Below are 17,606 nucleotides of genomic sequence, written 5' to 3' on the forward strand. Positions count from 1 at the left end.
CAGTGTCAGAGTCTCTTTAGCAGGTAGGTAAAAGAACATCTGGGAGAAAAACCAAGGTCATTGCTCAGCTTGATCCAAGTCTTTTGTCCCTGTCTTTCAGCAGAGGAACCTCTGAAAGATGTCTTGAAAGCAGTTTCTAAAAGATGCAGAGACAGTAACCCCTTCTTAGATTTCCTTTATTCTCCTGCTCCATGCCTAAAATTGCTTTCTCATTCTTTCAGCTTGTCTCCCAGCCATATGTAGTTCAGCAATTACCTTGTAGCCTAGTTGTGTCCTTAATGGTGAAGTGGATTAAACCCAGATGAGTTCACAAGTGGACGTGTGTCCTTGGGTCACTTGTCTCTTATCTTCAAATTCCTGGTCATGTTTGGCCTGCCTTTCCTGCCTCTGGTGAGTGCTCCTCACCCATTCAGGCTGTTGTAGCACTTGCATTTTCAGAGCTCTGCCCATCCGTGTCTCATTTCCCTTTCTGAGTTCTCTCATTGTGCCCCTGCACTGCCTTTGTTTTTCTCTTCTTCCTCTTGTTGCCCTGCCTTCTTCACATTTTACACTGGCCGCCAAGACATGCCTCCTCAACCTTCAGTGAATTCTTGGCCTCTTGCTAAACTTCCCCATTATGGGCAGCTGGCCCCCTTTGGCCATTTTACAGTTCTGCAGACTGAGAGAACATGAGATTCATTGAAGCTCTTGAGTTTTTAATTTGGTGTTACCCAAATCTTCATTTTACGAGTGGGGAAATAAAAGGTGAGAGGGGAAAAGACTTTTCTATACCCTAAGATAATACAAACAGGAAAAATATTAATTTAGAGAAAGAGATAAAGTTCCTAAGAAAAGAAGAAAAGTCTATAGAGATAGTGTCACAAGATGAATTACCTCAGGAGTCTATTTGAGACATTGTGTCATGTCGGAAAAGTTCTAGGGACTTGAGCCTCTTTCCTTTGTGAGAGGATGAGAATGAAACACCAGCCCCTTAGTCTGACTCCCGGAAAGAAGAACTTCAGGCTGATGAGCAATAAGTCCAACAATGTCATTTCCCTGGCCGTGCTGAGCCCCACAGGAAATCTCAGAATTTTACGTCAGGACAAGGCCCCACAAGAATGTTGCCGCACCTAGAGCTCTGTGGTTTGATGCCAGGAGAGAATTTCCTACAGACAGGGTTCTGAGGGAGATTGCTCAGTAAGACGGAAAGGTGCTGCAGTGAGGCCAGCAAATGCCTTCCCAGGACTCCTGGTGGAAGGTGGGGGTTTCACATGCCTCCTAGAGTTTCCACAGCAATTATCATCCCCTTGTAGTGCACAGCGGCCCTGACACTGACATCACATGGAGCAGTTTCTCAAGGATTTTCTACTCCAGGACGTGGGAAATGGGCATGGTTTGTTTTATGGTGTTACAAGTTGACCTGATAATAAAGTGTAAGGGCTTTGACCCTTAGGGCCTGTTTGTGAGAGCAACGTTTTCATGTCCCCATCAGGATCAGTGAGGTCTGAGTTTTAAACCTGTGTTTATCTAGGGGCAGAGGTTAGAGGGCAAAACTGAAAACCACCTTGAAGGAGAATGGTCATTTTTTGCCTTTGCTTCCTTTGATGGGTATTCCTCATTCAGGTTGGGAGGGAAAACTAAAAAGGAGTGTGTGTACAAGTAAATCAGTAAGGCATCATTTCCCACGATAAATGCACTTGTATTCAACAACTATTGAGTTCCTATTATGAACCAGCGATTCTTCTAGACACTGGGACTGTATTAGTGAGTAGAACAAAGTCTTGCCCTCATGGACCTTTCCTTCTCATAAGGGCAGACAGACAGACAAATACCGCTTCAGGTGGCGATAGGTGCTAAGGAGGAAAATCAAGGTGAGGAGAACAGAGAGTATGGAGCCGCATATGATCAAGAAGGCCTTTCCCATAAGGTGACACTTGAGAAAGACCTGAAGGACGTGAAGGAGCAAGTAATGTAGATATCTGGGGAAGAGAGTTCCTACACAAAGAGACCCAAAGGCAAAGGACAGGCAGGAGCATAGCTGGTGGATTGGAGGAACAGCTTGGAGGCCAGTGTGGCTGGAGCTGAATGAGTGAGAGAGAGGGAGTCATGGGACGGGAGGTCAGAGTCAGCTTAGAGCAGGACTGTACGTGGCTTTTTGAAAAGGCTTTTGCCTTTTATTTTGAGAGAGATGGAAAGCCATTGGAAGGTTTTAAATGTTGAAAGATGACTCTGGCCACTGTGTGGAGAAGAAACTGAAGGGGGTCAAGGACAGAAGAAAGGAGACCACTTAGGAGGCTCTTCATTAAGGTCAGATTCTGGATACATTTTGAGATAGCACTGACAGGATTTGTTGTTTGATTGGATGTCAGATGTGAAAGAAAGAAGATTCAAGGATGACACTGAAGTTTTTGTCTTGAGTTGCAGCAATGGAGTTGTTATTTACAGGAATGGGGAAGAGCAGGGTCCACAGAGTTTCTGATTTGACTAGTGGTTTTAAGCTGTGGAGATTCAAGGAAGAAAAAGTTTAACTTAGTCATTGGTTCCTTAATTTTTTCCATTCTCTCTGATGGTCTCATTTGTATTTGGGTCAATTCTATGACAGTTATTTCTGGGATAAGTACAATTCCAGTATTCTAACTTTTAGGGATCCTTACCTAGGCCTCTGTGATTCAGTGTGGATAGAAGCTGTGGGTCCAAAAGAACCTTGGGATAAACTCTGTCTCTGGGAGCATCCTTCATTTCAGGTGCTATATTGGTGTCCTAAGGCTGCATAACAAGTTACCACAAACTGGGTGGTTTAAAACAACAGAAATTTATTTTTTCACAGTTCTGGAGGCTGAAAGTCCAAAATCAAGGTGTTGCAGGGCCATGCTCTCTGAAGGGTCTAGGGAAGACTCCTTCCTTTCTTCTTTCTAGCTTATAGTGGTTGTGGGCCATCCTTGGCGCCTTTCTAATCTTGCAGATGCAACCCTCCACTCTCTGCCTCTATCAACGCATGGCATTTCCCCTGTGTATCCCTTTGTTTTTACGTGGCCGTCTTAGAAGGACACTAATCATTGGATTTAGGGCCTGCCCTAATCTAGTATGACCTCATCTTAACTTGGTTACATCTGCAAAGACCCTATTTGCAAATAAGGTCACATTCACAGGTACCGGGGGTTAGGACTTCGTCATGTCTTTTTGTGAGACACAGTTCAACCCACATCATGTGCTTTGGTCCAGGTTTGACTATGAGGGTCTTCTGGGCTTAGGTATGTTTGAGGATGAGACAGGAACTATTGAAATACAGTTAGAAAGCAGGTCTGTGCTAGAGATGCCCCATCTGTTGGGATGAAAAAAAATTTTTTTAATGTCCAGTATGTCTATTTAAACTAAAAATTTAAAGACAGGTTCATTTTACATTATTTTTGAAACTTGAAGACTTTAGGATATGCAGTAGTAAAAAATCATGAAAAAGTAATGAAACTGGAAGTGGAAGATAGAAGGAAGAGATGTGACAGAATGAAGAATTTTAAAGCTGAGAATACAACCTGAATTTGATTGGCCAGAGGCCTGGGCAGTAGGGAGAAAAGCTCTTGCTGATGCTCCAAGTTTATGGTTTTGCTAGCTGGGGCAGCAAGTTGGCAGAGATGGAATGCAACAGGCCTGGGCTCCTGAGCACTGGCTGACTACTGCCGGGATAGAACTCCACTTGCTCCACAAGCCTTTTCCTTAGATTCCTACAGGGCTGGGACCCAAAAGGTGCCCAGAATGGTGCATGGCACTTGCTGTCTAGCTGCTGCACAACACTTAGTACATGTACATTCTTCAGTTGTGTATCAGCAGTTACTAGTATTTGCCTCTTTCTTACTCACCACAAGTTGTTTATCAAAGGAAGTTTAAGTTCCCACTCTGATATCACAGTGATAGGACTATATCAGGTTTAGCAGTGTAATTGAACAAATTTCCTCAGCCATAGAATTATCATGGTCACTATGAGTTTTTGTGGAGCTCCTGTTCTTTTGTAAGGAATTGTGTGCAAGTTGGACAGATGGGAGATGAGCAAAGAGATCGGGCTCTTTCTAGCCTTCAAGAAATTTGAAGTTAGAAGACAAATAGGAACCAGAGGTTCACATAAGAACTATGATAAAGATTTGTGGGATTAGCAGATGCAAACTATTATATATAGGATGGATAAACGGTGGGGTCCTGCTATGTAGCGCAGGGAACTATGTTCAGTGTCCCATGATGGACCATGGTGGAGGGGAACATGAAAGAATATATATGTGTGTAGCTGGGTCACTTTGCTGTGCAGCGGAAATTGGCACAGCATTGTGAATCAACTATACTTGAATAAAATTTTACTAAAAAATACTGTGGATGCCTCAGCATTTGGCACCTAAAGGAAACTATAAAGTCTCTAAATGTTATCATTTAAAAAATATCTGGACAGAGAGTGGGAGAAGTTAGAGGCAGGGATATGTAGAAGGGGCACCTGAGAGGTTTATTGGTGAAGGCCTCAGGTAATAGAAGCACTCCATTCCATTTTCCTGTCTCAGAGGTTGGGGATCAGTTCCCAAGCAAGGCCTGAGACCAGGCTGCTTACCTGCCCTCTGCCCCAGCCTTTCCCTGGCTTCCCCAGGTCACCTGGGCACTTCAGTAGTCAAAGTGAACCCCCAGCTGCTTGGGTGAAGAAGGGAGGAGGGGTGGGGGAAGGGCACTGGCTGCATCTGGGCTAGGGCTCTGCATTTCTGGCTCTAGTGTGGCTCAGTCACATGCACCCTGGGAGGGGATTATTTTGAGTATTCCCCAAAAAGGGAGACTTCATTTCATGTCTGTTAAGTGGGAATGCAGCCACAACGGTGTCCTCAGGGCAGGGACCAGTGGTGAAGCCACCATACTTCTGGGGTGACCACAGGGAAAATAATGTACACACATCATTTCCTTTGACTAATCTTTTGTTAATCCTGGTCCACATGTGGCTCCTGAAAGTAAAGTTCTTTGTCTTAAGTTGAGATTTTAAATTTAGGACCCAGATGGGGTAGGAGGTAAACTTGCAAAAGGTCTGTTTTACTCAGTGTCACTGTCCTGGATTCCTGGCAGGCAACAGTTTCATTAGAAAAGCAGATTTCATCTTGACTCATCTGCCTTGGTGAGACGTGTGATGCAGCCTATCTATCATCTTGCTGGACAGAGCAGAGGGTATGCTGTCCATTTTGCAGCAGTGGCAGCTACAGGCGCCTGGCCTGGGCCATGGAAAACCTTGAGAGACAATCTGTTATGGGGCCAGAGCTTTGTCCTGGAATTTCCTGGCCTTTGTCTGTCTGGTGTAACTTCATGTACCAAGACGCCTGTTTTTAGAGTCTACTTCCTTCTGGGGGAAGAGTGCTATTGCCATCCAGAGAGCACTCCTGCTTCCTGTACCGAGCAACCCCCTCCCTGTGCCCAGTGGTCAGGGTGGGGGAACACTCTGGGCAGGTGTGTATACTTGGCTCCCAATAGACAATAGGCTCCTGGAAGTCACTGGTCACAGAGAAGCCATAACCATTGGGCACAGAAGCTGCATCTGCCAACTTGGCACATTCCCCCTGGTCCTAACCCTTATTTCCTTCTCATATTGCAGCAGAAAAAATCCTACCTGGAGCGGAGTGTGAAGGAAGCTGAGGACAATATCCGGGAGATGCTGATGGCACGAAGGGCACAGTAGGAAGCCTCTAGGGAAGCTCTTCCTCCTGACCCCTGCCATTCCTGGCCAGGGGCCTGTATAGGGAAACTGCTTCTGCTCTGCCTGATGGACAGTTTATCTGGATGGTCTGGTAACCCTATGTTTTATGCATCACCTGGAGCCCCTTTCAGATCCCATCCCTGTATTTTTTATCCTGGCTCTGCCTGCCACCCTTCTTCCCTGGGGGTGAGTCATGAACCCCCAGGAGAGGGAAGATGGGAGCCAGGACAGATAGGAGAGCTCTTCCTGGGCCTACGACTAGTCACACTGGTCAGACCAATAAAAGACATCTGTCCCACTCTGCTAAGTCTGCTTTTCTTGAGCTGATGGATGAGAACAGAGGATCAGAGAGGCAGAGGCTATCTCCACCTCAGCTCCTCCCTGTTCTCCTCCAGGGCCGTGGGCCTGCTCCTTCTGCATTGAAGCCTTGCCTTCTTTTTTCTGTTCCTTTAGGTAAACCCCTCAACTTCTGAGCCTCCATGTAGTATGCAGATAAGGAAAAGGAGAGCAGGGCACAGCTGAATGTAAGTGAACACAACAGTGGTGCCTCAGTGGCAGTCTGCCTAAAGATTCCTTTCCCACTTCCTCCCAAACATTGTAAAAGAAAATCTGGTAATAAACCAGCAGCACTCCAAGACGGTCTCCCTTTGGTCAGTTCATAGGGTGGACATTACAATCCTGAGGCCTCCTGGAGGCGTGGGGGCAGTGGTGTGCTGGCGCTGGCTTGTACTGGCTCGGGAGAGCCAATTATTTAATTTTCAGGAACTTTGTTGCAAGCCAGTTGTTAAACAGTAGCCATTATTAAAAATTAAGTTTGTAAATTTACCATTAAATTATATTAAAAATAAGGTTAGTAAGTATTTAGAACTTACCCCTTCCGAATTACTTTACTAAATTTGGCCATTATCTGTGTTTTTGAGGTGAACAGTCTATTGTATCTGGATGGTGGAAATACTGCATAGCAGTGCACTCCTGCCCTTGTCTTCCCAACTCCATGTTCAGGATATCACGTTGGTAGCTTGAAATCAGCTACGGTGGGACCTACCATTTACTCCACAGAAATCAGGTGATGCTACAAAATCTTGGCTTTTTGTTTGTTTTTAAAGAGAGAGAGGTGGTAGTTATTTATCAGCACCTGGCTGATTCAGAGGGAAAGTGGGCAGGCGAGGTTAGGCAAGGAGCTGTCAACTGTGCCTCTCAGGGCTGGCCAGCTGAAGAAGGAAAATTAGACTTGCTGCTATGGTGGCTCAGCGCCACCCTGCGGCCAAAACTGAGATGGATGGCCTGGCTGACTAGTTTGTATTATGACAGCTCTCTTCTTTGTGTGTCAGTGGACGGGGGTTGGGTTCTGGGAGGGGATAGCAGGAAGAGAAAGCCTCAGGTCTGGCCCTGAGCCCCAGCTGTGGCTTCTCCTTCCCGAGCAGGCCCTGGGGCAGCCACCACAGTTACCAAGATGCCCTTTCCTAGGCTCTGGGTAAAAGCCAGTGTGGCTCCTTGGTGAGTCCATATCTCAGTGGGACTAGGGAGAGAATGCTAGCTCGGTGGGGACTCCTTGACCTGGCTGAAGGACACCTGGCCTTGGACCCTGCCTCCCTAGTAGCAGCCAGAATGAAAAGGTAGATCGGCTCCTCATCATGTACTGGACAGTGGCTGAGAAACCCAGGGCTTAGATTGTATCTGGAATAACTGAGACAGTTGAGGTTTAGACAAATTTATTGAAACATACAGGGCGTCAGCAGAGAAATCATTCAGTGGTATGTTACATCATGCCACTACCTTGAATGTATAATTTTAAAATTATAAATATATATTTTGTCACTAAGCCTTTGGCCAAAAAAAATGAAAGTCATTTAGCACATTTGTGAAGGACCAATAAGAAATGGATTTGGACATTAAAAAGATCAAGTCACTGAATTAAACAGCAGCAACCCCTGCTAATCTAGAATCCCACTGCGTTGAAGGTAGAAGTGTCTGTGCAGAGCTAGTCATTGATTTCAGCAATCAGAAGAGATGGGGGCAGGCACACTTGTTGGCGGTGGCGGCAGAGCTGGCAGGACAGGAGAGCCGGGGTGGTCAGGTGAGCATATCCCAGAGACAGCAGCAACAGAGGGCAGTCCAGCAGGCTGTGAGGCAGGTAGATGGGCCCAGGTCATCCCTTCTTTGGTCTTCCACCACATACACTGGATGGGGAAGGGGAGAGAGGGTGAGAATGAACCGGCACAAACCCCAGGCTCTACAGAGCCAACACCTCAGACCAAGGGAGAGCTACGTACAGCAGCTGAAAGCCACTGAGCAGACTTTGTGCAGCCTTTCCACTTATGCAGTCTTGGGTGACGAATGGAGGAAGGGGGGCTCAACTACTTTCCCTCCTCCTCCTAAGGACATTCATCCCTGCAGGAGGGCAAGCACTAGGGAACCTACCCAATGGCCTCACACCAAGGCAGCCAGTTAAGTAAGAAATGTCCATTGCTCTCTGGCCAGAGTTGGCTAACTCTACTTGGTTTATAAACCAGGCAGCACTCTGTCCCGAATCCTACAGGGGAACTGGGGGGCATTTCTTCAGATACAGCTAAGCCATCTCCCAAGAGCAAGAGAGTAACTAAAATCTCCTAAAAAGGGGCTTTAGGCTTTAAAAGATTAACCAGGAATCTTGGTTTTCATACCTGGCCAATGCAGAATGTGCTCCAGCCTCTAAACTTTTGCACAAAGCAATGGTAGGCAGGATGAAAACCTAGGCAAGTGGGAGGCTATGGCTGGAGCCTGGAACTCTTGCGTTTCCTCAGAATGGAGTAGGAAATCTGAGCCCTGTCAGGGCTAAGCGCTGTATTAAGAGATCTGAGTGCCAAACAAATCCCCAGATCAAGAAGGACCCCCAACCACCCTTTACTCGTGAGCTCTGGCTCACGTCAGCCTCGCTTCCCATTAGAATGTCTAACGGTTGACCTTGGCCTCGGAGGATCTGCAGCCACTTTTAAGAAAATCTCAAAACAACCATCATCAAACTCAGTAATAAGCAGTAAGGATCTTAAACTTTTTGAAAGTTCATGAATACATGAATCTTCTTATAAATTAAACCAGTCCTTTGGCAATCATCTTTTAGTTCTATTTTTGTGTATCTATTTTTAATACCTCCTCTCTTGGCAACTCTTCTCTCTGGAGCCTGGTATAGTAGCTAGAACACGCTGGGTTAGTGTGAGCTTGTCCAGGTTCTGTTGTATCAGCCGCCCTCCACAGAGACATCCCTTTCCCTTCTCTCACGGCACGGGTCTAATCTCAGCCTGTTTTCATTTGGCCCCTCTCAACACAGACAAAGTTGTTCAGGGTCTGGGAGACAGGACCCACCACCAGGCAAGCCTAGTCAAAGAGGAGGCGACAACCCATTTATTTTTCTGAGGTCTGGTAAGGCACATGACCTGATTTATTAGTCTTAAGAGTAACTTTGAAATAGATGTTACCATCATTCCCATTTCACAGGTAAGGAACTCAAGACTTAAGAGAGGTCAAGTCTCTTGTTCAGCACAGGACCAGCCAGAGGCAGGATGTGAATTCAGGCCCCAACTGGGATAGCACAGGGACCAGGAGGAGCACAGGAGTGAATGGGCTCCAGGACAGTCCTCTCTCACTCCAGCCAGAGCCCACCCCACCCACTGAAGGCCTGGGCACTCCAAACTCTGGGGTCACCACAGCAGGGTGTCACCTGCCACCTGCCCAAGTTCCCAGCCTCCCCTGATCCTGCATGGGTAGTGTTGGACAGGGAAACTGAGAACACATTTGGCTGTGGACCCCCTTGAATAATCTCTTGCTGTATTCTCCTTGCCACTCTGCTGCCCCTGGGACATAAAGTCCCCCTCCTCTGCCAGCTCTGGAAACAGCCTGTTTAACCCAGGCCTGAGACCCAGCCCGAGGTTGGGTTGCTATGTGCCAGGTCCTGCAGGCTCTCTTAAACTGGCGTTTACAGAGGTGCTCACGATGTGCCTGGACCTGTGCTGAGGGCCTTTCAGCACCACTTGATCTTCGCAACCCTGCGGGACACCTGTCTCCTCACTGCTTCCCCTGCTCCCAGCCCTTCTTCCTCTCAAAACCACTGAACCTCAGGTAGCTTTGTCAGGGAAACAAAAATGTCCCAGTCTTGCTTCCTCTATCACCTTTCTCCATTAGTCAAGTTTGTCCTTGCCAGGGCTTATTTCACCTGCCATACTCCACAACCTGGGGCAGTAGAGACTGAGCTGATTACTCCCAGACAGTGGTTACACAGAGGTTAGAAATAATCAGTCTGGCTACAAAACAGAGGACTTCAAGCCAGAGGGCTGCATCAACCTTGATAGGGGTAGTTAGTGCTGTACATACCTTAGAAACCCGAGTCACTTATTTCCTGGAGCACCGAGTCTTCCAAAGCCCTTATGACTTTTTTCCTTGCATTAGCTGAGGACAGAACCTATGCTTCCAGACTGTTGAGAAGATGGGAGTGGAAGAGTGCGTGTGTGGGAGGGTAGGTGCGGAGGTAGGAGTGACTTGTGTTTTCCTTGCTTTTCTTTCCATCACCAAAAGCAGGGATGATTGGCCCAGGAGGAAGGCCTCACGGTTCCTCACAGCACCCGCGGTGGGACCCAGAAATTGCATATCTTACAACTGTATCTGCCTAGATGCCCTGCTTACCTGCAGAGTCTGAGGTACTGCACCTTTAGAGGGTGCCCGCTGCACTGAGCTGCAGGCCTAGTCTGCCCCAGGACACCACCCAGCCCTGGGGCTTCTGCTCCTCACACCTTCTAATCTGCCACGTGTCCCCATCCCTGCCACCCAGTGGGTGAATCTGCCTGAGAGCTCCCATACTGCCCTGGCTGAGCCATTAGGATGCAGCCCATGCTACCTGAGTCCTGGGCCATGACAGCCTCCCTGGGTACTTGAAGCCAGGGGACTGTGTACACCACAGCTTTTCTGGTGGTACTGGTTACCCAGTAGGAGCTGGGGCAGAGATGATTCTAATACAGGTCTTTCCACACCCAGGCCACATGGGCCTTCCTGGCAACTGGCCTATACTGGCAAGCTGGGCATAAAAAGGGGGGGCAGGACCATGGTTATGTAAGATGTTAATCATTAAGGGAAGCGGGATCAAGAGTATACAGAAATGGTACTACCTGACTTTTCTGTAAATCTAGAATTACTCCAAAATAAAAAATTTTTTTTTCTTTTAAAGGAGGAAAAAATCGAGAGGGATCAAAAGTGCAATGGGTGGAGTTGGGAGCAGTCAGTGCCCAGTGGGGAGCAGAGGGTCTGGTGTCTGCAGAGGCTACTCACATTGAGTGCCTACTTAGGGATTAAGTGCCCCCTTGTGGCCAGCCTGGGGACAGGCTGGGCTCCAGCTCCTCCTGACGCAGGCAGGGCTTTACAGATTGGCTCACACACATATCAGCCAAAAGGCTAACCATCCCATTTCCTATCTAGTGTCTCAGGAGCCAAGACCACCCTATTCAACCAGTGCTGGGAGCCTGTGCCCTGGTCCCAGGCAAGGGACTGAAGGGACTCTCCATTTCCAGAAAACTGGTTGAGTTGGAGATCAGGTCCAGGGGTTCCTTCACCAGCTTGTCTTTCTTGCCTCACACAGTCCTTTGGTACCAACCTTCAATGTTCTCAGCCCCAGCCCAGGGGTGGGGCCTGCAGAGGGCCAGGTACTCAGAGCTTTGCCATGTGAATGCAAGTGCAAAGGTGGTGGTGGTGGTGGTGAAGGGGGTTGGGGGAATGTGCAGGGAGGGGTGTATGAGCATATAGATGTAACTCAGATGCCCAGACTAGGTCATAAAGACCCAGGTAAGTCTTGGGTGCAGAACCTGTGGGGAGCTGAGCAGATTCTGGAAGAGGCTCCCCATCTGCCTTCTTGCCTCTCTGCTGGAAGCAGAGAAGACAGATGCAAGATGCTTGGAGGCATGCATCCCCCTGTGCCCAACTGCCCACCAAGCCCTGGGGTCTTCTCCAGGGCCACCAGCCACACCAACCAGCAGTCCCAAATTCTAGGACAACCATATTGTACAACCCCAGGGGGGCCATTCACATGAGCTACTGGTTCTGGGCAGGCAGTGGGCAAGTGGGGCTCCAGACCACACAGGGACCTGGGCAGGAATGTGAGCAGAGGCTTACTCTGCTAAAGGCTCCAGTTCCTCAGTCAGCCCCATCCTGGAATCTGAAACCTTTTCTTGCTCAGCTCAGACATTTTAAATGATTAATCAAGGGCTTGAAGTGGTAATTGAGCCTTATTAGGCCATTCTTACTTGTCTCTGCATCTGTGCACAGTCCCAACCCAGAGAGCTAGTAAGGAGAAGCAAACAAAAAGACTGGGGCTTCCCAGAGAGTTCTGACGTCTGGGGCCTTCTTGCTCCGGGAGCTAATTAAGGAAGCTATACCTTGGCCTCTTGTGACCAAGACCAGTGATGGGCACCCAAGCTGCTTCTCTACTAAGACTACCACAGCCAGAGCACCTCCCCGGAAGTGCCCCCAGTGGAGATGACAGCTTTGCCAGAGGCAGGAGGCCTGTAGTCACCCCACCTTCTAAACCAGCATCCAAACCAACAGAAGAAGGCCAGCCTTCCAGGAGGTATCAGAGGATGCCGAACAGCCCTCCTACTGCTCGGACCAGAGGTAGAAGAGAGGTAAAAATCTTTCCACATCTTAAGAATAAGTAAAATCTCAGGACAGCCATAGGATGGTTCCTGCCCCTTCCATGCAGGGGCAGAGAGGAGAACACACAGCTCGCTGAGGATGCACTTCAGCTTTCCTTGGGTGTGCACGTGCAGTGGGATCATTTATTACTCAAGCACAAGGGGGTTGCACTGGTGAGAAAAGGTGCCCTAAAGGCAGTGCCACTGTGCCACCTGCTCTGAAGGCCATGAGCACCAGGTAAATATACAGAGGGGGGACAGTGAGGGGGTGACGGTTGGCCGGGAATAGTAGAGGCAATCAAGGGCGTGTAGTTTTCACTGGAGTCTAGAGGTTAAGAGCAGGAGAGGTGAGGAATATCTTCCACTTTCCTGTTCCTCCACAGGTAGAGGAGGGACACGGGGCTGGCAGCACTGGCACAGCCTTGGCCCAGGCTCTGCGACAGCAGCTGCCTTTGCCTGCTCAGTTCGGGACCTTCCCCAGGCCACCTGGGCCTCACTGCCCTCACTACCACCTCCTTCTGCAGCTTCAGCCATGTCTCCCAAGTCTCTGTCCCTCTCCCTGCTTCCGTGTCCCAGACCCACTGTGAGGCAGAACAGTCAGGGAGCTGGCCAGCCAATTCATTCACCCATCCGTGTATCTACTGCCTGCCACCCAACTGAGCAATCATTCAGCCCACCGTCACTGTCCAGACACAATGCCAAGTGTTGTTGTGGGTTGGTCTGGAAAGGGTGAGAGTTTGCTGACCTCTGTGTGGGTCACTGTTCCGAGATCTCCAGAAGTACAGCTACTGCCATCCTCTGAGGAGACAGCTGCTGGACAAAACCAAGCGGCCATCTTGGCCAAAGCCCAGCCTTTTCAGGGGTTGTTGAGGGTCTAGGGAACCCTGGCATATCGCACCCAGAGCATCCAGAGGAGAGTGGGCCCAAGCCTCTCCCTTCCCAGGCTCAGTCTCAGGCCAGCTTGTACCTTAGCCCTCTCCAACCCAATCAGTTTTATGAACAGTAGACCTGATAGTAAAATTGTTTCATAAACAACAAAAACAGTTAAGTGCATTTGGACATGTCATACCCGTCTGGTAAGTATGACTGGACTGCCACCACCTCCTGTGGCCCTATCCTTGGGCTAGACCTGCTGGGGCCACTGGGACAGAGTTGGTTGTAGATGCTGGGACAATTGAGAACATCCTAGATGCTAGAACTGCAAATGAAACTGCCTTGGAGATCATGTGGCCAGTCATTTTTTGGTAAGAAAAGAATGCTGAGCCCAAAGAAGGGAGGTGGTAACTGAGGTCGCATAGTGAATTAAAGGTATGTCCTGACCTATCACCCAGCCCTCTTGCCTCCTGGCCCAGTGCTCTCTGCACATCAAGATCAGGCTCACTAGTAAGTCAGAAAGAGAAAAACAAATACCGTATGCTAACACATATATATGGAATCTAAAAGAAAAAAAAAATGGTTCTGAAGAACCTAGGGGCAGGACAGGAATAAAGATGCAGACGTAGAGAGTGGACTTGAGGACACGGGGAGGGGGAAGGGTAAGCTGGGACGAAGTGAGAGAGTGGCATGGACATATATACACTACCAAATGTAAAACAGATAGCTAGTGGGAAGCAGCCACATAGCACAGGGAGATCAGCTCCGTGTGAACACCTAGAGGGGTGGGATAGGGAGGGAGATGCAAGAGGAAGGGGATATGGGCATATAAGTATAGGTATAGCTGATTTCACTTTGTTATACTGCAGAAACTAACACACCATTGTAAAGCAATTATACTCCAATAAAGATGTTAAAAAAAAAATTAGGCTCACTTCAAATCAGCAGCCTGGCTGCAAGTGACCTGAAATGTGGATGTGTGTGGACAGGTGAAAGGCCTCGCCTGGTTCTCCCTTAAAATCCACTGTCTTTGTGGGAGAGCAAGATCCAGTCCTCACCCTACTCCACAGCGTGTCCGAAAGAGAGGGCAGAATGGACCTGGTCCAGCAGTCAACTGGGAGACGGAGTGAATTTCAGGGTCCCTCCTGGCAACCACCCGGTGGGTGTGTTGGCCCAGAACAAGGCACCTCCTGGGGGTGGGGTGTAGCTGGACCGTCCCCCTCAAGAAATCTACTTCAGACTTTCCTTGGGCACCCCACCACTTGAATTGCTCTCTAACGACAAGAGCTATGTACATGGGCTCTGGAGGGGCACTGCCCAAGTGACGGTCACAGCTTCCCCATGCCCCAGCCTTCACACTTGTGAAGCGGTGGGTGGAAGTAGTGCCTAAGAGCCTATGTTTTGTGACAAAAACATAAGAATGTAAAGTGCTTGGCCCAGGGCCTGGCATGGAGTGAAGGAGGGAAGACTTAATGGGAACCACAATGTGATGACATCCTACAGAAAAAAAATCACCAGAAATCTGTTTTCTTATTCTGAGTCTGTGTGCGGGGAGGGGCTCCTCCAACCAATCCATATTCGGATTGGTATTCATATGTGTGGCGCCAACTCATCACAGGATGACAGAAGCAGAAGAACTGGCAGTCCACGTGAAGCACAGCTGCTCAGAAATGGGAAAGGAGACAACCCAGGGGAGAAGCAAGGGGCTGTGTGTGTGTACTGGGGGCTAGGAAGGCGGAATACAAACAACTTTAGCTGTTGAGGCCCCTCAAGAGAATAGGGTGAAATATTTGGAAACATCCCATTTCCTTAGGTAAGGGAGTAAAGAAACCCTCACACATACACACGTGAGCATTTGCTTGGACGTGATGAGTCTATGGCTGGCATTAAGACAATGCAGACACTAAGGCCAGTAGAAGAACATAATATGAAAGAGAACAGTCAACAAGGGATGTACACATTAAAAAGACTTAAAACTGAAGAAGTAGGGTGTTTCTCCTTACATCTTAAAATTAAAGCCAGTCAAATGTGATCAGTTCACAACTCAAAACCTCGAAAATTCCAGCAGGACGGGTGGCCTTGTTCATTGAATCTCAGGAAAAGGACTAAATTCTCTGGGGATAAAAGAGTGTCTTTTGAGAAACAGTTCCCTCCAATGTGTTTTTTAGTCTAGGAAATGTGCAGAAATGGGGTAAAGGAGCTGATAGCGTTTTCTGTCCACTGTCACAAAACATTAAAGTGAAAGGACCATCCTCCCACCTCCCAAATGGAGATGCCGCAGAAGGCAAGAAGGTTGCTGAGGAGCTTGAACAGGGCGTGTGACAGCGCACGAGTGCCGCCTCTTCGTCACGCGGAACTCAATGCAATGCTGGAAGTTGCCAGTTTTGGGTGCGCGTGGCTGGAGATCCAGCAGTGCTTGGTACTTTCCAGTAAAGGCCATGCTGTTCTACAAGCGGGAGACTGGAACTCACTCACCCCACTTACATAACACAAAAAATAAAGGCTTGCTTTTTTACCCTGTACTGACAGAAGAGGTCAAGACCAGGGCCTGCAGACCTGAGCTGAGATCCTGGCTCTATTCTGCCATAGCTGGGTGACTTCGGGTTAAGTCACTTGACTTCTTAGAGCCCCTGTGTCCTCCTCCATAGGAAGGAAAGACAGTTTTGGAAGCTACTGCCTTAGATGACATGGGAAAATGGGATGAGGACAAAGGTGAATATCATTATTAAGATGGGACAAAAAAAAAAAATCTCAATTTACAAACAGCCAAGTTTCACCATGGGGTGAGATCATATAGCACATTTCAAACGTTATCTTTCATAATTTGATAGACATTCCACTGTTATGTTCATAGAGCTAAAGACCTAAGAAGTGCCAGGCATTCCAGTGCAGCCTCTACAACCGTGTTTGCTGGCCCAGCAGCACGCACAGAGCTTGGTCTCGACCACACAGCCACAGGGAGCGGCCCAGGCCCAGGAGCGGGCAGGGCCGGCACATCCACAGAAATGCCACAGGCTGACACGAGGGCCCAGCAGCTTGGGGGTGGGGTGCTCTATCCAGATGAGCTTACACAACGAAAAACTTAGATAATTTTAGGTTTTGTGGGTTTTTTTGGTAAATCTGAGGAGATAACCAAGAACTGCTGCTTCCGCTGATGAGAGAAGAAAGTAAGTGACCAAAAGGGAAACTCAAATGGTTGGCTAGGGTGACGGCAGAAGACTCAGCAAGTAATCTCATATACCCTGAGGCGAAGAGACAGAACAGCCGGTGTTAGTCTGGAGAATAGAAAGCAGTTTTTCTTTTATCCTTAAGTCAGCCAAGAGACTGGGGAGGGGACTGAAGAACAATGATGGGAGGACACAGGGTGAGGACGTGTGCAGCGCTCCCTCAGCACCCGCTCTTCCTCTCCAAGTCTGCCTGTGCCATTGCCTCAGACCACAGGAACCATGGGTGTGAGCTGGGGAAGGTCAAACAGATGAGCATGGGAAGCCCTGATGTCATGGGTAGTGTTACTACAGCAGAAAGGAGGAAGCAGTTCATTATCTCATGACATATCATGAATATACTTCTAATGTGTCTGTCTGTTTGAGAAATAAATACGAGTGAGGCTGTTATGCCAGGCAGAAGAAATTAAGGAAAATCTAGAGAAAAAATCAGATCATGCACAGAACAGGACAGTTCTATGACCCTGTGGCAGAGGTGTAAATAGCCCGAGGCAGGGAGATTCCTCTAATGACTGGCAAGTCTTGCTCTACCTGCTCAGGAGGGAGACAGATGGAGACCAAGGTTGTGAATGATGGTGGCTGACCTGCCCTAGAGCATGACCTGGCCCACAAGCCCCTCAACATACTGGTCATCCTTTCATGGCTGCTCCTGCCCAATTCGATGTAGACATACCTCATTACCGCCAAACTTCAAAAGACACCAATATAATCAATCATAAGCTGGAATAATCACAACACAGCAAACGAAGGAGCAGGCTGCCTTTCTTCTTCAGAGGTTATGGCACATAAGAGGGAGCAAGTCATGCCATTTAAATACCCACCAGCCCTTCTAATCATAATCCCAGCAGTATTTTTTGTAGATAAGCTGATTCTGAAATTTATGGAAAGGCAAGAGAACTAGAATAACAAATAATTTTGAAAAAGAATAAAGTTGGAGGACTCATACTACCTTATTTTAAGGTTAATATAAAGCTACAATAGTCAAGACGGTTATGGTATTGGTGAAGGAACTGACAGATCAAAGGAGCGGAATAGAGAGGACGGTAATAAACCCACATAAACATGGCCAACTGACGTTTGACAAACATGCAAAAGCAATTCTATGGAGAAATGATAGTCTTTTCAAACAAATGTTGAAAAAATTGGCACACAAAAACCCAAAAACCTCAACCATTT

At 48.1% G+C, this 17,606-nt stretch overlaps 2 protein-coding genes across 4 annotated transcripts in view; one reads left to right on the plus strand and one right to left on the minus strand.

The window, feature by feature from the left end:
* The window catches only part of PFDN1 (prefoldin subunit 1), a 62,066-nt gene extending 56,082 nt beyond the window's left edge, over positions 1 to 5,984 (plus strand). Inside the window, exon 4 of the mRNA XM_082454333.1 lies at positions 5,582 to 5,984. Coding sequence (XP_082310459.1) covers positions 5,582 to 5,665 — 84 coding nt within the window. The 3' untranslated portion in view covers positions 5,666 to 5,984. The remainder of the gene's footprint in view (positions 1 to 5,581) is intronic.
* Positions 5,985 to 7,378: 1,394 nt separating this feature from the next.
* The window catches only part of CYSTM1 (cysteine rich transmembrane module containing 1), a 108,000-nt gene continuing 97,772 nt past the window's right edge, over positions 7,379 to 17,606 (minus strand). For all 3 annotated transcript variants that reach the window (XM_082454329.1, XM_082454328.1, XM_082454332.1), the window contains one exon: positions 7,379 to 7,863. Coding sequence is in view for 1 of the 3 variants with exons in the window: in XM_082454332.1 (XP_082310458.1) it covers positions 7,757 to 7,863 (107 nt within the window). In the remaining 2 variants the exon portion in view is untranslated. The remainder of the gene's footprint in view (positions 7,864 to 17,606) is intronic.

Source organism: Balaenoptera physalus (assembly GCF_965194825.1).
Source record: "Balaenoptera physalus genome assembly, chromosome: 3".
NCBI lineage: Eukaryota > Metazoa > Chordata > Mammalia > Artiodactyla > Balaenopteridae > Balaenoptera > Balaenoptera physalus.